Below are 21377 nucleotides of genomic sequence, written 5' to 3'. Positions count from 1 at the left end.
TTCCTCATCCCAGTCCCCTAGAATTCCCAACTCATTGCAAAGTTCAAAGTTGTACAGATTACAGTATCTCCTAAGACTTGATTTATCCAAGGAAGGAGCTCAAACATGAGGGAACCAGGGCTTGGTGGGACTTGGCTGTATAAGTAGTTGGTGCCCAAACTAGTGTTGGATCTGTTTTCGTCTCTTCAAGGGTGGGACGCTTTTTAAAAAACATGTTCTAGTCTCCTCGAATCAAGTAGCTACAGCTCTTCATTAAAGCTGTGTTGATCTTAAGAATTGGTGGCTGGGGAAAGAGCAAGTCTTCATAAAGGATGACTTTTTTTAGTAGTGTTTTGAAATATAATGCACCTGTCATACCATTCATCCATTGAAAGTATATATCCATAGCTTTTAGTGCGCCTACAGAGTTGTACAATCATCAACAATGAATTTTAGAACATTTCTGTGACCCAAAAAAGAAACCCCACATTCCTTACCCACCACTGGCCACTCTGTCCCCCTTAGCTGTAGACAACTGCTAATCTATACAGATTTTCCTATTCTGGATGTTTAGGTAAATGGAATCACGGGTGGATCACACCTTACTTATCCATTTGCCAGTTGATGGACATTTATTTCTACTCTTTGGCTGTCACAGTTAATGCTGCTGTGAATGTGTGGATGTAGGTTTTGTGCAGCCCCCAGGCTTTTGCTTCCCTTGGGTCTGCACTTGGAACTCTGGATCCCATGGTGACTCTTCCTTCCCAGTGGAATCGTTTGAGGACCCATCTGTCTCTGTCTTTTGTTGCAGCCATCCTAGTGTCACGTGGTAGCATCACCTCCTGGGGTGGGGGTGGGGGGCCCATTCCTCACCTGCCAGGCTAGTGCTCTACCCCTGAGCTGTCCCCTCAGCCCTCACACTTTGACTTTGATTTACTTTCCTTGGTGGCTAATGATGAGGTCGATCATCTTTTTAAGTGTTTCTTGGCCATTTCTGTATCTTATTTAGAGAAATGTCTCTTCAGGCCCTTTTCCCATTTTTTAATTGGATTGTCTTTTGAATATCAAGTTGTAACAGGTCTGTATATATTTTGTCTATATAAGTCCCTTATCAGATATAAAATTCACAAGATTTAGTGCCCATTCTGTGGGCATCTGTTCATTTTCCAAAGTATTATTTTTGAGAAATCAAAATTTTAATTTCATCTTATGTGCTTTTTCTTTCATCGTTTATGTTTTTAGTATCATATCCAAGAAGCCATTGCCTAATGCAAGGTCACAAAGACATTCATGGTTTTTTCTCAGAGTTTTAATGTTGGCTCTCATGTTAAGTCTGGTCAGTTTGGGTCTGTAGTGTGAGGCGGGGTCCAGCCTTGTTCTTCTGCATGTTGGTAGCAAGTTGTTCCAGCATCATATTTTGAAAAGACTGTCATTCTTTTCCCCATAAGTTGTCTTGACAAGAGAGGTGACTCTTAAGCATTATTTTTAAGGGAGAGATGTTAATGAGAACATTCTAGTCAGGCTTCTGAGTAAGTGATGTGAAGAGAGAGAGGTCAGGATGAGATCTTTAGGCCAAAGAGGCATTTGCCAGTGGCTGATGGTGGAAGCCACAAGTCGTAGATGAGGCATCTTCCAAAGAGGAGTGGAATGTGGAACGAGAGAGAGAAGTTGTAGTGGAAGAGGTGAGTGGAGTGTCAGGAGTCCGTGGTTCCAGTCCCAACCCACAGCAGGCACGTGGCTTTGAGTAATCCCTGGGCCTCGAGAGCAGCAGCTGACATCTCCCTAGGCCCTGCCAGATGAGGATCATGCACAAGCTTCAGCCCCTTTTTTTGGTAAAATGAAGATGATATGGAATTAATTACTTCAGAAGCCTTTTGTAGATTCATACACATAGGAGGGATTATTGTGCCTGAAACTTGGAAATGACAGCCGCCCCCCCTGCATCCATGCCTCTGGATCCAACCAACTGTGGATTAAAAATACTCAGGGAAAAACCATTCTGAACAGTACAGACTTTTCTTTTTTCTTCTTGTTATTATTTCCTAAACAATACAGTGTGGCAGTTAATCACATAGCACTTCTGTTTTGTCAGGTGTTACAGGTGATCTAGAGATGATTTAAAACGTGGATGGGAGGATGTGCATAGGTTCTGTGCAGATGCTGTGCTGTTTAATTAAAGGGACTTGAGCAGCCACGGATTTTGGCATCCAAGGAGGGTATTAGAACCAGTTCCCCTGGGATGCCAGCGAGGACTGTATTCCATGACTGGTGGTGGCAGTGCCTGACAGATACACATGTCTACTCCCTTTGATAATAAACAAGTGTTCCATGGTTATGAAAGTTGTACCATTACCAGTCAATAGATCGATGATTCTAATCCAGTTCTGCCTGATTTCTTTTTTTTTTTTTAAAGAGAGAGAGAATTTTTTTTTAATATTTATTTTTAGTTTTCGGTGGACACAACATCTTTTTATTTTATTTGTATGTGGTGCTGAGGATCGAACCCAGCGCCATGCACATGCCAGGCGAGCGAGCGCCCTACCACTTGAGCCACATCCCCAGCCCTCTGCCTGATTTCTTTATGTCACCATGACTTTGACTTGAAAGACACTTTGTCCTGGTGGGTAGAGAGCCAGGAGGGAATGGGATATTAGCAAAGAGATTAAAATTATTAGACACATAAGATCTATGGCATGGCGGGGGATGTCACTCAGTGGTACAGCACCTGCCTGATATGCCCAAGGCCCTGAGTTTGATCTCCAGCTCCACCCAGAAAAAAAAAAGTTGTGATTCTAGAAGGGTGATGTGTCCTGAGAGTGGTGACCTCAGAGGTCAGGTGGAACAGTGTCACATGGTCATGAGGTCAAAGGTATGTCCCATCCCATTGATTAGCCTGTAAATCCCAGAAGAGCGGGGTGTTCTGGAGCCCAGTCATACAGTGGTTTATCCGTGTGCGCTGGAGTGATTGAGACTTTTGTCTCGGAGTCTTCAACTGAGAGGGAAGAGGAAGACCCATATGGTAATGAGCGCACAGTGGGGAGCCCAGGTGAGTACTGGAGACTGAGGACAGCCTTGGTCTGTCCTATGCCCTTGCATTTTTGACAACTGGTGCAAAGTTCATTCTTTATTTCTTTATTTGTCACTCTGCTCCCCTCTGGAGAGGGGAGGCTCTGAGCTAAGAGGAGGTCCTGTTTGGGGTTCGTATGGTCATACTCTTTGAAGACCCTTCTCACCCTGCCAATAAAAGGCCTGTGGTGGATTTGCAGGAATCGTGGATCTAAGCACCTCTTCAGCACTCATGCTGAAGCTCTGGTCTTGGGGCCCTTGTGCATTTCTTTTTCCACGTGTATTTTTTAAATTGATTCAGCCTGGGAGTAATTTTTTATTGATGCTCTTCATTTTCATTTTTAGTTAACTTAGATACTTACATGTACACAGTGTACGTGGGTCTCTGCATACTTCTCCCTGAGGTTGGGAATTCTCTTGAGCTGAGAACCAGTATTTGGGAATGTAAGCCTCGTGGTCATATAGGAAAAGAGTGTGTGCAAGAAAAGAGTACGGAGTTGGGACAGTGGCGCACACCTGTCATCCCAGGAGCTTGGGGGCTGAGGCGGGAGGATCGCGAGTTCAAAGCCAGCCTCAGCAAAAGTGAGGCCCTAAGCAACTCAGGGAGACCCTGTCTCTAAATAACATACACAATAGGGCTGGGGACGGGGCTCAGTGGTTGAGGGCCCCTGGGTTCAATCCTCATTAGCCCCTACCGCCCACCTAAAAAAATAAAGCACACATCAGTATTTCTTCCTTGGTCTGTCCTGCGCCCTTGCGTTTTTGACATCCAGTACAAAGTTCATTCTTTATTTCTTTATTTGTCACTCTGCTGCTGCTGCTAAGTTATCAAGCATTTGGATATGCTTCTTTTTGATGTCTAGCTGTCAGAGATGTCGTCACCTGGCACAGAGGACACAGAGAACTTTGAACTCTAATTTTCATCAGCAAACTTTGAATATCTGCATAGAAATCCTTGTTGATTGGTGTCTAGGAGAACAGATCTGAGATACAAGTACAGAATAGGGAAGTCCACTATATCCATTGAACCCTGTTCAGTTTGAAGCCATCCTAAGCACTTGAGGATGAGATAAAGAAGTCTCAGATCACAGAGACCTGAGCTGTTTTCATTTACACTGCTCTGCTTCTCAGAAAAGGTAGGGCTGAGAGGAAGAAAGGACAGTTGAGTTGAGAAATATTATTTGAGAGGAAGCAGATACCGCGTGCTAATTTTGCATGTGCACGCATGCATTTACCTGTGTGTCTAATGTGATTAGTGCAGTGTGATTCTTACACTAGGTTACCTCTCTCCTGTGGATTTTAAGATCAGGAGATCTCAAATTAGTCTCCATAGGTTTCCAAAATACTTCCTTTGTTCGTTTCCTTATGCAACAGGACACTGAACCTGTTTGGAGTGAAGGGAAATTAAAATGGTGTGTGTTTATGGGGTGTGTTCTTAGTCTCTTCCTACATGGAGGTTATGAGCTGATTGGCAAACCACTAACTAATGAGCACACGCTTGTGCTGTGTGCAAACCAAGTTCAGTTAAAACCTGGGTGCAGTCCCTGTCATTGGACAACATTATGCAGAGGGACATATTGTCTGTCTGTCCCTCAAACTTTCTCTCAGTATCAAGTCAGATTGCCAGAAAGCTACCCATCTAACCTCTCTTCCTTTAGGTAACATAGAAACTCATTCAGTGAACTGTGATTGTATTATAAGCCCTTATTTTTTTTTAATACAGATGTATATAAGGATCATCTATGAAGGATATTTTCTAGCTTTTATAAAATCATTGTTAACAAATGTAATGGTTATTTTTTTTTAACATACAGGTTTGTGTACAAGTTTCTTCGTTCAAATATGCTAATTAATTCTTAAGCGGTTTTTAAGAGCTAATGAAAAAAATACAACAAAACCCTATCGTGTCTCCATTTTTGCTTTGGTTGTCAGAAAAATCAAGTGTCCAATTACAGTAACTAATATTATTTGAAATTTCTAGTTCAGTTATCTGTCTCCCTGTCTTCCAATACCTGTATCTTTGTTCTTTAATTGTAATTTTCATTAAGTTTTCAAAAATAATATAAATTGTACTAGTCATTTTAAATAATTTTTGGAGGTAGGTTATGAATTAATAACTGGTAGTGCAACAGAATTGTGCAGTGATATATGAAGAGTCGATGCAGGCCTTAGTATGTTAATGCAGCACCTGAGCAGAGATGGACCTTTTGAAACATACAGCGTTAGGACTAAGGAACCACATGTGAAAGTTGAAAACTCTATTTTAAGAAACTATAGTTCTGGAGTTTATTATATAGTTTTTCCTGCCCTGAAATATATCAATTGCACACCAAAACATTCCCAGTTTATGGGCTTAGGCCCTTGGTGACAGCAAAATGCTGTGAGTGATCGAGTCCACAAGTCCCATATGTACCTTCAGTCAGTGATTGTTGAACCTGTAATCTCTGACATCTGGCAGTTGTATATCTTTAACTTTTTCATATCACTGGATGATATATGATATTAGAAAATTACACTAGTTGTGATAATGAGTGATATTATAGTTATTTAAGAAAATGACCTTCAAGTTTGGAAATATATGCTGAAATATTTTGGTGTGTCTCAGGCGGTGGGGCTGCTCTAATAAAATACTGTAGCAGAAATTTTTTTCTCAGTTCTCCATGTTCTGGATCCTGGGAAGTCCAAGGTGACAGTACCAGCAGATTCACTGTCTGGTGAAGGGCTGTCCCTCATAGATGATGCCTATTTGCTTTTTGTGTTCATGTGGCAGAAAGAGAAGAGAGTTCATTGAACTTTTTTAAGTGCAGTTATCCTATGACTTAATCACTTCCCCAAGCCCCCCTCCACTTAATAATAAAACATTGGGTGTAAGTTCCAGTGTGTAACTTGGGGAGGGAGTCATCAACATGTAGAGCGCAGCAGTGTGTAGTGTCAGGTGTGACTCACTTCTGCTGGTTGAGCTGTGCATGTCTGTGCGTATAGCTAAACCACTGTCAGAATTTTATTCTTTCATTTAGAATATCATTCTTCCAGCATTTGAGTGTTAGCAACTTATGTACTTATAATCTTTTTTCAAGGAAAACAAAAATAAAGAGAATAACATACAAACACTCAAGGACTGATACCAAGCCCTTTCAAACTTAGCATTTTTGCTTTAGATAGGGTTTATGTTTGTGTATTATTCCTCAACCTGCTCCCCGTCTCTGGAGACAACTACTGTCCTGAATTTAGTGGTTTCATTAATACATATGTGTTTATAGTTATTACATATACGAATCATGTGTCACTTAGCAACAGGGATACAGTCTAAAAACTGCAACTTTGTCATTGTGTGAGCATCACAACGTGTACTCACACAAACTAGCCTGCGGTGCACCCAGGTTATGTGCTGTACAGTTTGTGGGTCCTAGGCCACAGTCCTGAGCAGAGTGTTACTGTATTGAAGACTATAAACTTGCTGTGAGTATTTTTATATCTAAACATAGAAATCATAGAATGCAAATACACCGTAAAAAAATCAAAATAGCACACCCGTGTGGGCGCACATGGGCCTGGAGGTTGCTCTGGGTGAGTCGGTGGTGAGTGAGCGAGAAGGCTAGGGACATTCTGTACACGACCACAGACTTTGTCATCACTGCATACTTAGGTGGCCCTACACTTCTTAACATTTTTTCTTCAGTATCAAATTAACCTTAGCGTATTATGACTCTGTAAATATTTTAATATTTTAGATTTCTGATTCTTTTATATACTTAGTTCAAAACACAAACTCATGGTCTGGGGGTACAGCTCAGTGGTACAGGGCTTGCCTGGCAGGCTTGGGGGCCCTGGGTTTGACTCCCAACACCACAAGGAAAAAAAAAAAATCCCACGTTTTATAGCTGGACAAAAATATTTTTGTTTCTGGACATTCTTATATGTCTTTCCTATTGTTAAGATATTTATTTTAAAACTTTTTTGTTAAAAACTAAGGCACAGGGCTGGTTAGAGCACAGTGTTAGAGCACTTGCCTGGCACGTGTGAGGCTCTGAGTTCAATCCTCAGCACCGCATAGAAAAATAAATATAAAGTCATCTACAACTAAAAATATTAAAACAAAACAAAACTAAGGCACAAACATTAGCCTAGGCCTGGATAGGGTTGGGATCATCAGTGTCCCTGTCTTCTACCTCCACATTTGTCTCACTGGAAGATCTAGGGGCAGTGACGCTCACAGAGCAAGATGGTTTTCTGGAATACCTCCTGAAGTCTCCCTGAGGCTGTTATAGTTAACTTAAAAAAAAAAAATAAGTAGAAGTATGCCCTGACAATTTAAAAAAAAAAAAATAGCATAGAGACTACATAAACTGATATCATAGTCATTTATTCTCAGGTAGTATATGCTGTACCTAATTGTATGTGCTCTATTTTTATACAAGTGGTAGTGCAGTAGTTTTGTTAGTACCTGCATCACCATGAACCCATCTGAAGTGTGTTGCACCATAGCACCTCAGTCAGATCAATGTCACTAGGCAATGGCAAGTGACCTCACCTCCATTATAATCTTAGGGGGTGACTGATGTATATGCAGTCCTTTGTTAACTGAAATGTCTTTTTATGCAAACATGACCATCCGGGTGTCTATAATAATATATAGTGTGGTTACAGTACATAATATATACGTGGTTGTACTACAAAAATAATATATAGTACATGGTTTTCAATTGTTTATAGAGTATTCTTTACCATTTTATATAAATCTCTCAATGTATATAGAACATTCAACTTTGTTTTTCACGCATCATGGTCTTGAAATTTAATTACATTGATGCGTACCACTCTGCTTTATTTATTGTAACTATTATGCATTGTTCTCTTTTTATGAATAAGCCACAGTTCAGGACTGAGAATCGTGTTAGGGGTACATAGGCTGTTTTCAGCAGTATGGTCTCCTGATGGCAACACGTGAGAGCTAGTTTCGTATTTGTACCTAGGGATGGAATCGCAGAGTTGCATGCATAGTCATCTTCGGTTAACCGCACACTGCCAGGCTGCCATCCATCGTGACTGTACCAGTTTAAACTCTCATCACTGGTGTCTGGACACTTCCTGCTGACTCATCTTCACAAACACTTCCAATATTTTCCTCCCTGTAGGTGTGAAATGGTATCCACACAGTTAGCTGCTTCTTAGTGATTTGCTTCTGTTGGGCAAAGCTTATAAAAGCCAGAGGAGCTGATTGACATCTCTCGATTTTTCCCTTAGGAAAAATAAGTGTTTAATTACACAAACAGATTAGCAGGCTATTCCGAATGAAATGCTGCTTGCTGGTGAAATGCTGTATTTTCAAGGGCATAATAACCCTTCTTTTGGGAATTCTATACAAGAATAACTTGGAGGGAAATTTTTCCCATAGGATGTTTTCACTTTCCAGTTTTATCCTGTCCTTGCACTTGTCTCCCTGATTCTCTTAGCTCTTCTGACTGATGGTCGAGCAGTCAGGGCATGAGAGAATGAGATGTCAGGACTCTTCCCAGCACATTATACCTGATGGCAGAGTGACCCTCCATCAACTGAGTGAGTGTCCTCTACAGTTTTCACTGCTGTCATTTCCATTACTCCAATGCTTGAATGGAATCTGTTTTTTGGGGGGCCAAGATAAGAAAGCAGAGACTAGTCTGCCAAGGAACTGGTAGCAGCTATCTTAGAGTTGGATCTGGTGACCTTCCTGCAGAAAAGATATAAAGAATGGGTTATTTCACGTGCACTGCTTGATGGCTTCTTGAGTCAGGTCGTTGCCTGTTGCTGTGTAACAACCAAGAGGTAAAACGGAGTGGGTAAGATTCTAGTTCCAGAGCTGACACGCTCACCCAGTGTCTTCCACTGCATTCAGCTAAAGCACCTGGCAGACAGCAGCTGTTTGAGGACTCTGAAAGGTAGACTGGGAAAGAAGAGTTTGAAGTCCTTCTGAACCGGGGTTGAATTTTTCATTTTCTCCTCTTTCTCATTCCCAGGCCTAAACTCAACCCAGCATAAAGCCCAGAAGTGGGCATTAATATAGATACAGAGAACTCTAGGAGAAATCCTAAGTTCTGGCTGAAGGAACAGAAATAATTATTATAATACTCAGAGAAAGTACAGGAATTATTGCTTATTGATTTTTTTTTCTGTTTGCTTTCTTGCACTTTGAAACTCAAGCAATCCTATCATGGCAGCGGGTTGAATCTAGCAGGATCCTAAAATTCCCAGGGCAGGAAACTATTGTCTGGGATCAGTACAGCTGTGATTCTATGAGGTGGAATGATCCCCAGTTGCTTCCTCCCCACATCCCCTCTCCTTCACCTACTTGCCTCCAAACAGGGGCGATCATAGATTCTGTGGCTGACAGCAGCATAAATAAGATACCAGCTTTCTGCCCAGGTAATGAGGAAGGGCAGCCCCATTTACCTGGAAAGTACTGGGGAAGCTTTGGGAAGTAAAGTCTTAAACTTCATTATGAACTCCTGGGCTTACCTGTGCGTTGTGATGCGGAAGTGTGACCCTGAAATCACAAAACTGGACTTTGACAAATGAGATATGGCCTAAACCACTGCCAGGCCCCATGCTGGCCACAGGGTGTGGTGCACGTGTGGGGCACACATCCCAATGGCACTGCAGAGACTTTGAAAACTTAACTGATAGTGCAACTGCAGTCTACAGAAGATTGGTCCCAAGTGCTAGCCAGAGGACAAGTAGGTTGATTAATACACATTGAGGTAGAAATACCAACTTTCTCTATGGGAGTTTAAGATGATCTAGAAACTCGTAACAATAATCAAAATGTTCAGGATACAATTAAAAAAATACTTCTTGGCCTATGTGGGGTGGGGGGTAGGAAAATTGACTCACATGGAAAAACCCAGAAGATACCAATGCCAAGAGAACACGGACGTTGGCTTATCAGACAGAGGCTAGCACCACTGTTATAAAATGTTCCAACAAATAAGGGCAAAATTCCTGAAATTAACAGAAAGAATGGAAACTCTCAGGAAAGACATAAAGAACTAAATAGGAATTTGTCAACTGAAAAAAATATAACAGAAAAGCATTCACTGGGGGAGATCAGCAATAGAGTGAAGACGGTGGAGAGAGTGGGTGAGCATGAAGACAGACGAGGAGAGACTCTCTAGTCTGGGAGAAAACTTGAGGGGGAAGGGAGAAACTTGGACTTGCGAGACAGTGACAGAAGGTATAGCATCCGAGCCCTCATAGCTGCAGAGAGGAGAAATAGTAGTATAGGAAATTGACTTGAAGAAATAATGCCTGGAAGCTTCCAACTGGAGATTCAAGAAATCCTAAATAGGATAAAGACCAAGAAACCCCACACAGACACACAAAACTAAAATCATAGTAACACCGAAACTAAAGGTGAATATTTGAAAGCAGAAAAGGGAAACAACCCTCCAGATAACTGCAGATTTCTCATCAGAAGTTGTTAGGACCAGGAGGAGTGAAATTAAAATGTGATGTGCTGGGGAGGGGGTGGAATTGTCAACTCACAATTTTATATCCAGCAAAAATACCCTTCATCAACGGGGTTGAAGCCGAGACCTTTTCGGATGAGGCAAAACTAAAAGGAAGTTGTTGGAACTGAAAGAAAATTTGGGGCATCTGCAGTGAAGAGACAGTAACAGAAATGATTGATATCTGCTTAAATATAATATGCAGTACTCTTGTTCTTCCCTCAAAATAATTATAACATTAGAGAATGGGAGTTTCAGTGTATTTAGAAATAACACATAGAGAGGAATGTGAAAGAACCTGTGATCGTGGTCAAGTTGAGGTAGTGAAATATCGACTCTAAGTAGGTGTAAAATGCGATATATAAATATTGCGATACCTATGGCAGCTACTTAGTAAAACTGTACAAAAAGTCAGAAACAAATATTCAATGAAATACTAAAAATGTTCAAATAACCCAGAAGAAGTCAGGAAAGGAGGGAGAAATAATGAAAAGAAAAACAGAATAGAAAACAATTAAATGGAAGCCCTTAATATATGAAGTCCAAACATATCAATAGTGTCCACTAACTACAAATGGTGTGAGCTAAGCGTGGAACTACATGCCTGAGTCACAGCCACCTGGAAGGCCGCAGGGGGAGTTCAGGGCCAGCCTGGGCAACGTAGGGGGACCTTGTCTTTTAAAAAAAAAAAAAAAATGGTTATAAGCACACGAGGAAATGATAGAGGTTATCAGAATGAATTTGGGGGAAAAATCTGATTCTGTTTGTTTTAAAAGACCCACTTCAGATAAATAATACACATAAGATTACAAAGATAAAAAAGTTATACCATGGAAACACTAATCAAAAGAAGACTGGAGTATCTTCTGCTAATATCTAAGTAGACTTCAGAGTAAAGAAAATCAGCAGGTGTAAAGGATAAAAGGACCAGTCGTACCAAGACACATAACAGTGACAGCTTCCTCCTTTGAAAACTTGTCCGCAAACTAGAATAGAAGGAAACTCTTGAACTTGTTAAATGCATCTAACAACAACAACAATATAAAAAAGATTATCTCTAACTTCATACTTAATGTTTTTATTCTTTTGGGGAATAGGGTAGGACTGTCTTGTCTGACCATTTCTACTCAGCACTGTTCACCATTGTCCTGTTCAACATCAGTTAGTGCCAGTACAATAAGGCAGGGGAAAGAAGTAAAAGGCATACAGATGGGAAAGGAAGAAGTGAGGCTGCCCCGATTTCCAGGTTACCTAATTGTTCGTGTAGAAAACCAAGGAGTCCATCAGAAACTCCTAGAAGGACTAGATGAGTTTAGCAGGTTTGCAAGATTAAGTACCGATGCACACAAAACAAGTTTCTGTATTCTTATAATTAATAATTGGAACCCCCTCCCACAAAGTACCATTTATAAAAGCAACAAGAGAAAAATATTTAGGTATAAATTGAAAAATCATGTGTGGATCTGTGTGCAGAAATTGTAAAACACTGATGAAGTAAGTTAAAGAAGACCTAAATAAATAGATAGTGAATGAATGAATAGATAGATAGATTGGTTATATTCAGGAACTGGAAGAGTCAGCGTAGTTAAGATATCATTTTTACCCAGTTGATCCACATATTTAACAAAATTCCAATGAGAAATCTCAGCAGGACCTTTTGTAGCTACAGCAAGGGTATTCTCAAATGTATATGGAAAGGCAGAAGAGCTAGAATAGCCAAACCATGTTGGAAAAGAAGAATTAAGTCAAGGGAATAATTATTCTGCCTAGGTTTTCAGACTCACTGTAAAACCTTCTCACGTGCTAGCAATTTGTCCCCTTCCTTCCCCCCCTCCCCCTCTTCCCCCTCCTTCCTTCCTTCCCTCTTTCCCTGCCCTCCCTTCCCTTTTCCTTCCTCCCCTCCCCATCCCCTTTCTCTCTGTTGTTGAGACAGGGTCTCTATGTTGTTCAGGCTGGCCTTGGACTCCTGGACCGAACCAGGCCTCAGCCTCCCCAGTGGCTGGAACTGTAGGTGCGCACCAACGCACCCAGCTAATGCTAGTGGTTTCTTTTCTTTGCTGACTCAGAACTGAGCTGTGGCTTTTGGCCAGAGACCTTGTTTCACCTGCTGTTATCACTCTATACGTGGCTACTTGGGCTTTCTGGAAGCAGGGCGGCTGGGTTCTTTGGAGTGTTCAAGAACAGCCCACAGTTTCCAGGTGCTCCCCAGGTCTCTGTCGGCATCATTCTTGATAATGCCCTATTTGCTCTGGCTAGTCACACGACCAAGAGAAGAGTCCCTGTGGGAAGGGGACTGCGCCAGGCTTCTCCACTGGAGTTTGAACTCCCTGGGGACCTGTAGATCACTGCCTCATGGATGGTGAGTGCTATTGTTTTTTATTTTGTTGTAACATAGCTTTCCTTCAGATGCTGCAAAACTATATTGCTTCCACAAAACTGCAGTTTCGAAGAGGGAGAAATTAAAGACTGCCTGTTATTGCAAAAAGATAGAAACCATGATCATTTTAAACCTAGTGAAAATATATTTTTCTGAGAGCTTTGATGATCATAAACACCTTTATAAAGATTTTTTAATTACACTAAAAAAGTGAAACCTCCCTGACTTCGTTCTTTGTGTGCCTGATCTGTTTCCCCCAAAATTCTTCCCACCATTTATTTTATTCTCATTCTAAGGAAAGGGCTTCCAAAACGAGCTCTCAGAGCATTGCACACAGTCTCAGAATTAATTTTGGGGTTGGAAAGAAACCTTACTGGTCACGCAGTCAGATACCATTCAAAGAGATAATTTGTCCCAAAACAGCCACCAGGATTTACATAGTGAAGGCGCAAGGCAGGAAAACCAAACCAGAAACCTGTCTGCAAACCAAGTACATTGTATAGGTCGAGGAATTTGGGGGTTTGGTTCAATTCTTCATTCCTTTGTCTTTAAGCAGTGGTGACCTAAGAAAGCAGATTGGTGTGACATGGATGGAATCTTGTCAGAACAAAATTTCTAGGAGGGGACCACAGAGCAAAGTGGGAAAGACTCAGGTGGGGCTGGAGAAGGCGGAGTCTGGACCGCCAGCACCACAGCTATCTCCTCCTCTCCCTCTCAGAGCTCTGGGCTTCCCGTGGCAGGGAGGTGGCAGTGAGGTGTCCCATTGAACAGTGGTTCTTAGCATTCCCAGGAGGCTCTGGATATTAGAATCTGATGAAGATGTGTAACTTGAAAAAAGCAGAGTCAACGTAATTCTCACCTTCAGAATGCAAACTACAAAAAGCAAAGTCCAACGAAATATTCCAGGCTGCAGGAACATGCAGAGGGTGAGGCAGGGCTGTTGAGGATGTGAGTTTTAAAAAATGTCAAGAAACGGTGGTGTAACGAACAGAAGATCTTGGTGACAGTCACCAGAGAGCAAACACCTGTTCATCTTATGTGGAGCTCTAAGTGCCCCCAAAAGCAGTGTCTGGCCCATAGGTTAGCCCCCATTGAAAAAGTTAATCCAGAACCACTCCAAGCTTCGTGTTGGACTTTGAGGAGGGTAAGAGGGAGTGACGCAGTGTCCCCTGCTTTCAGTAGTCCCACCTCTCCACGGGTGAAGTGTGACTGGTGGGCTCCGGGAACACCTGTTCACTTTGGTCTGAAGTCTGCAGCTGTGGAATACTGAGACTTATCTGCCTGCACAGATTTCTGTGATTGTCAAATGCCCCCTTCTGTTTCTGTCCTCGTTCACGGGAAAAAGCAAAATGCTGGTTCATATCTCCTGCCTTTGGCAGTGGATTAAAACCCATCACCAGGAAAATGTTGTGTTGCCTTCACAGACTTCTGTGGCCCTGTGGTAAAATATTACTGAGAAAGAAGCTCAGGCCGGATGCAGTGGTGCACACATGTAATTCCAGCTTCTCCCGAGTCTGAGGCAGGAGGATTGCAAGTTCGAGGTTAGCCTGGGCAATTTAGCAAGACCTTGTCTCAAAATAAAAAGGGTTGGCGTTTTGTTGTGTGGTAAAGTGCTTGCCTAGTGTGTGTGAGGTCCTGGGTTCACTTCCCCAGACCACAGAAAGCAAGCTCAGAACTCAAAGTATGCAATTGTTCCTTTTCCATGGGTAATAACCATCTCTCTGGGCTCCGTTCCCAGTGCATTCTAACCGAGGAATCAAAATTTCCTTTGATAGTCTGGTTGTAACACAAAAGTCCATTGTGCAGTAGATTACTCTTTCAGAAAACTCTATAAAGTGACCTAAAGCAAAATTTAAGAATGTGAGAAGCTGATAACCTGAAATTTTAAAGCTACCTTATCTGAAACTACTCAGTAACCATTTTTTACTGTTTGGGGATGTTTGGGGTTTCTTAGACTTAAAAAAGTTCAGTGCTGCAGCAGGTGGTCTATCTCAGAGGTGGATTGTGTGCTTAGCACACGTGAGGTCCTGCGCATACACACCCACACACATACACACACACACACAAATTAGATGCCATGTTATGTCTTTAATGAAGGCAGGTTCTGCCTTCCCTAGCTAGAATTGTTTGTTCTCTGCTGTCTCCAGAGCCTGGAGCAGTGACCTCACATGTGGGAATGAACAGCTCAGCTCAGGTTCTACCTCTTTCTTTTCTGCTCTTCACCTGTCCACAGTGGTATGTGTCCTCTCTCTGATTGGTGGAGACAGTGCCTCGCTGTGCTGCCCAGGCTGGCCTTGAACTCCCCATCTGAAGGGGTCCTGCTGCCTTGGCTCCTGAGTAGCTGGGAGGGACTGCGGGTGTACACCACCACGCCTGGCACTTTCCTCATTTTCCGATCTTTGGTGGCTCTGTCTCCACTGATTCCTATAAAGACCTGACTGTGTGATAGACAAGGGTGTGAATAGGTAAGAGTCAGAGTGTTGCTGTGTCTTCAAATCTCAGCCCCACTACTCAGCCACGTGACTCTGGGCAAGTCTCCTCCTCTCTGTTTTCCCACTGTTCTGCCTGTCACATGGTAATGGTGGTTGAGCATCTGGAATACAGTGTTCATGGAGGGAGATGAAACGGGGAAGGTAGACCGGGACCTGATCATCAGGATACTTTTGTGACACACCTCAGTGTTTGGATCTAAGTAATGAGAGCTTTCCAAAAAAAAATTTTTTTCCAAACAGCATCATGACATAAGTCTCAGTTTATTAGACAACAGCTTCCTTCAGCGCAAGCTCATACTGAACCATGGGCCGTTCTTAGGTTTGCCTTCCTGTTGGTGCAGGCATGTGGTTTTTGTTTTGTCTCATTGTCCTATATTTTCTTCTATTTCTAGCTAACTTTTATTTGCTAAAACTCTACAGGTCACTTTTGTCTAGAATAGACCTTTCATGATATCAGGGAGACCATAAAAACGTAAAAGAGTGTCTGTATTGTCCACTTTTCTCTTGGTAGAAATTCTTCTGCGGCTCCCTTCCTGCTCTAGATCTGCTAGTGTTCCTCTCCTTTGGGGGAAGTGTTTCTGAGGCGCTTGGATCCATTCTTGATGGACTAGAAACAGGTGCTGGGTGTGAGGTCTGCCTTTGGGGTGTGTGGGAATGCGCTTTCAGCACACCTTCAGTCCTGGCATACGTCCATTACCAGAAATATATTTTCAGAATACTCTCCCTTCTTCACAGGAAAGTCACAGAGAAGATTTGGGGCTCCTCAACTAGGTCACAGTGTCCAGGAGCAGAAGGCCACACCTCCCTCCTCCCCGATCAGAATCAGCGTATTGTTTGTGATACAAATCCAATTAACCAACTGCCTTCACATCTCCCACTTCCTGTTCATTTCCCCCAGGCACAAATTGGTTCAAGGAGAAAAGTTTTGGTGTTTTTTTTTTTTTTTTTTCCTACCTTTTAATATTTTGAGCTGCTTAGGTTTGGGATTCAAAGTGGTTTTGTTGCTCATTGCTTAACTGGGCTGAAGATTATCTCATGTGACGGCAGAGATTTCTTGTTTTGGAATTGCCAATACTTTCTAGAACGGCCATTCTGTACAGCTGCCAACATGCCCTGGGTCCTCCTGCTTCATATTACAGTGATACTGCTTTGTCAGGGTGGAATCCAGCCTCACAGGGTTGGAGTCAGTCTCTGCTGACCTCATGCCACAGCACAGCATGTTCAAATCTGGGAGAAACCTGAGGGTTATTCGGCATAATCCTCTTCCTTCTCCCTCACAAGCATGGAACCCTCACTCTCCTCGGAAACCGTATGTTGTATATGTGTGTGTATCTGTCTTTTTCTTTTTAAAACCCTCTTCCTATCCTTCTACAGCTTTTAGCGGGGGCTGGTTGATAGACTGACAGAAAATGACCCAGGCTGCTGGAACTCGGCGTTTTCAGCAGCAGATCTCAGCCAGGTGCATGAGCTATTTTAAGACAGTAAGGTCGAGCCGATGGAGCATGGTGTGGTCTGATTCCTCATTGTTCATTTTTCTCACTGCTGTTGGAGCAGAATGCAAAGGGCGCTCTGGCCGTATGGGCATGCTCAGACCATCCTGGAGTGTCCTGATCCCCCGGGACACGGGCTGCATGGCCTGCACAGTGTAGAATAAATGCCACCCTCACTTTCTCAGGTGAGGACTCCCAGAAAATAAGTGTTTCCTTCAGTGAATAGAAGAGTGTCCTCTGCCTTTGGCAGTTTGGGAGAGGCTAGGGTTAAACTGGACAGTGCCAGGCATGCATAACAAATAAGAATTTGGGTTAAAGCCCCTTGAAAATATTTCTCCCTTTTCTTTTTTTTTTTTTTTTTCTAAAAAGGTTCTTATCACTCAGCCTCTTGTTTTCAAAGTATTTCCCCCAAGGACTTAATGGTTTTGTGAATTTTAAAGCAGCATGCACAAATCTCAGTGCTAAATTTGTGTCTTCAGATCAGCCGAGCAGGCCTGAGACACAGCTGGGTGGGAAGATGATCCGGCTTTACCCAACACCCAGGGCTCACGTTTCACCCACGCCGGGGAGAGGCTTTGCCGGGGGCTTGATCTTACCTTGATTTTTCAGTTGGTTCTATAAATGATACATAGGTACTAAGAGATTATGTCCTAAATAAACAGATCCTTTATAGTTTTTCAAAGTTAGTGAACATTAATACTGTTTGTCATTGAGCAGTTGGATTTGAGATCTAGATTTGTCACTGTGATGTTTGATATTGAATTACTCTCTTAGGCCTTCTGCTTGATCATTTAAATGCCAACTCTCTTAACAGATTTGTGCCTCTGGTCTGTATCCTGTTTTTTCTGTTTGTTCTGAATCTTGGATTCAAGAACCCTGGCACATCTCTGTTGGCTCTGAAGTTAGAAAGGTCAGTTTACTTCTCTTGTTTTATTAAGAGTGCTTCCTCAGGGTGGATGCGATGGTCAGAAGGACAGATTGAGAGGCAATCCCATGAACACTAAGAGAAGTCATCCTTTTTCTTTTTCTTCATTAGTGACACTGGGGAACGGGGACCATAATACATAACTTAATCCCTTTAAAAAACTTTTTTGTGGTACAGGGGGATTGAACCCAGGGACACTATCACTGAGTGCCATCTCCAGCCTGCCCTTCCCTCCCTCCTTCCTTCCTTCCCTCCCTCCTTCCTTCCTTCCTTTGTATTTATTTATTAGTTCTAGGGACTTAACCCAGGGGTGCTTTACCACCAAGCTACATCCCCAGACAGTTTTGTTGTTTTTTTTTGAGGTAGGGTCTCACTAAGTTGCTTAGCCTACCTTGCTAAGTAGCTGAGGCCAGCTTTGAACTTGAATCCTCCTGCCTCAGGTTTTATTGTATCCAGTGATTGCATTAACTTTCCAGAGTAGAGAGTTTTCTAAAGCTGAGTGAACAGTTTTAGGTTAAACTGGTTCCTTGCTTCAAACAAACAATCAACTCAGGTAAATTATTCTCATTGAAATGATGATAACAATGTTCTGAAATGAGGTACTTGCCTCCCGCATCTGAAATTCTTCATGTGACGACCTCCATACACCAAACTGCTCTAGATGGGGATGACATCCCACCTTCTTGCATGAGGGTGCAACAAGCTTTGTGAACATTGGTTTCAAGAACAGAGTAACATTTTGAAGGTAGACTTTAGGGGAAAATGTAGCCGGCTCAAGGAAGTAAAAGGAGTGTTTTAAACAGGATTCTGTAGAGCTCACTGTATTTGTTGAACTCATCTATGTTTTAATATAAAAGATTATAATATTCCCTGATGTCCAATTCTAAAAATGAATAATTTTCGTTTTGCATTCTCAGTAATCCTGCAGGACCACACATCTTTACGTTTATGTTAAAGCCATTTGTATAATACCGACACTCTAGAGCATTCCTTGAGTATTATCAGAGTTTTCTATACAAATGCTTAAAGTGTATGGTGGCAATTTAGGACATACATGTGTAATCACTTGGTCGCATGTGGATGCTCTGCTTTCAAAATAAATTAATCTGGGCCGGGATTGTGGCTCAGTGGTAGAGCACTTGCCTAGCACGTTTGAGGCACTGGGTTCAATTCTCAGCACTGCGTATAAATAAATGAAATAAAGGTCCATCGACATCTAAAAATTATTTTTAAAAAAGTTAATATACACTGGACTGTTATTGTATTAAAGTGAACTTTTGGAAGACACAAAAGAAAAAAAAAAACCTTTCTTCACATGTAGACCTTCAAACTGCAGCTTGACCTCAATCCCATCATTCCATGGGTCTCCTAATGCCACTTAAAGGTCAGATCCCATAAGAACAATGCAATTGTTCCACATTATTTTGTAGAAATGTTTAAATTTTTTTTTAGCTGTAGTTGGACACAATATCTCTATTTTATTTACTTATTTTTATGTGGTGCTAAGGTTCGAATCCAGTGCCTAGGCGAGCACACTACCGCTCAGCCCCAGCCTTGTAGAAGTTTTAACTGTATATGGTTCAAAAGAAATAGCTGGAGCAGTGATTTGGGTGGTGGTGACTAGTACACAGCACTGGGGGAGGAAAGGACCATTTTCGGTTGGTGTTCCCTGTTCAAGGTGCCTCTCATCTGCTCTTGAAAATCAGTGAGCACTGGTGCAGGGTGCCCTCCTATAATCTCAGCAACTTAATAAGACACTAAGCAACTTATGCCCTGCCTCAAAATTTTAAAATTATAATTTTTTTTTTAAAGGGCTAGGGTGCAGCTCAATGGTTAAGCATCCCTGGGTTCAATCACTGGCACAAAAATAAAAATAAAAGCAGTGAGCTAATGAGAGTATATAAATGCTAGAGAACAAAGGTCAAGAACTGCGACTTAGGGGCTGGGGCTCAGTGGTTGAGCACTTGCCTCACATATGTGAGCCACTGGGTTCGATCCTTAGCACCACATAAAATAAGTGAATAAAATAGATTGTGTCCATCTACAATTCAAAAAATTAAAAAAAAAAAAAAAAGAACTGTGACTTAAAGCTTAAAAACACTTGTCACCGATTATTTTAATTCATACCAGAAATTATTAAATGTCAGCTGCAGTATATCCTGTCTGAACTTGAAGGTTGCAAACCAATAATTTGTTCATTCAACAAATAATTACTGAGGATTTGCTGTATCCGGGGTTTAGGGGTTTAGATGGGCTTGGAGTTTATCTTAACAAAACAGGCGAAGCCTCTACATCCTAGTTAGGAGGAAATAAGTAAGTGACAAGGCACCTGCCTCACATACGTCTGATCCCCAGCACCTCAAAGTAAGAAGGAAGAAAGAAAATTAGTCACATTCTAGTTGGGAGAGATGACAACAAGTCATGAACCTAGTAAGTGAGCCACGCCGCGTGTTAGGGGAGGCCAGGCTGAGAAGGCAGGGGAGCACCTGAGGGACTGGGTGTGCTGGGGCTGGGGACAGACACCCTTTTCAATGGGGAAAGTTTGAGCCTCCTCAAAGGCAGGTGAGTCATTCAAGGAGGAGCGACCCTCCAGGCAGAAGTTCAGCCAGAGCCAAGACAGGAGTGTCCCCAGTGTACAAAAGGAACGGGGTCCAGGTTGCTGTGACCAGAGAACCAAGGGAAGGGATGATAGGGACCAGGGTGGCTCAGTAGCTACTGCCGTGGAACAAACCACCCCAAGGTCCAGCCGCTTAAGACGACTTTTATCTGCTTACAACTCTGCGAGTCCGACAGTTGGGCCAGGCTCAGCCAGGTGACTGTCCTGCTGGTCCTGCCCTGGGTCGCTGTGGTGTTGGGGCTGTGGTGGGACTACTGGTGTCTAATGTGGCCTCCCTTCCCCACAGCTAGCTGTTGGCGCTGATGTCACTGGGCCTCTTCCTCCGTGAGCAGCTGAGGGACACATTGTCCTGAGCTGAAGTGGAAGTGGGCCGAAGGGCTTGGCCAGCAAGAGCGGCCACCCCAACATAGCAAGCACTGCCCAGGCCTCTGCTGCGTCACAGTGGCTCACATTTCATTTGGCCAAAGCAATCTATGGTCAAACCAGTCTCCCATCCCAGGAGGGACAGATAGATTCTACCTCTTGATGAAAGGAATGGGAGAGTGAGAATTACAAGGAATTACTAGGTTGGATGAATCTGGCTCTCACCCTGCACACCGATGGCCAGGTGTGGCATGCCCTTGAAGGCCATCTTTAAGGGCGCACTTTGTCTTTGACTGTAAAAGATTCATTGAAGAATTTTAAGCAGAGGTGTGACATGATTTGACTTGGGTTTTTAAAAGATCGTGCTAGCTGGAATACCAAGAACAGATTGTATAGGAGCAGGGCAGAGCACGGGAGCCATGCTGGTGACCAAAGAGAAGCCTGGCTGAGCTCCAGGAGAGGTGGGTGACGTGGAAGGGGCTGGGGTCTACAGGAGCTTTGACGGCAATGCCAACAGAATATCCTGGTAAATTGGATATAAGATATTAAAGAGAGAAATAGGTGACTCACAAGGGATTTAACCTCAG

At 42.6% G+C, this 21377-nt stretch overlaps 1 protein-coding gene across 8 annotated transcripts in view; it reads left to right on the top strand.

Annotated features, from left to right (window-relative positions):
- The window catches only part of Tmcc1 (transmembrane and coiled-coil domain family 1), a 168668-nt gene that overhangs the window by 103615 nt on the left and 43676 nt on the right, over window positions 1–21377 (top strand). The window contains exon 1 of one of the 8 annotated variants that reach the window (XM_071605938.1): window positions 16583–16704. The exons of the other annotated variants lie outside the window; for them this stretch is intronic. Coding sequence (XP_071462039.1) covers window positions 16678–16704 — 27 coding nt within the window. The 5' untranslated portion in view covers window positions 16583–16677. Of the gene's footprint in view, window positions 1–16582; window positions 16705–21377 lie in introns of those variants that run through there. 8 annotated transcript variants of the gene reach the window in all.

Source organism: Marmota flaviventris, chromosome 20 (genome assembly GCF_047511675.1).
Source record: "Marmota flaviventris isolate mMarFla1 chromosome 20, mMarFla1.hap1, whole genome shotgun sequence".
Lineage (NCBI taxonomy): Eukaryota > Metazoa > Chordata > Mammalia > Rodentia > Sciuridae > Marmota > Marmota flaviventris.
This window is presented reverse-complemented; position numbering and strand designations above follow the sequence as displayed.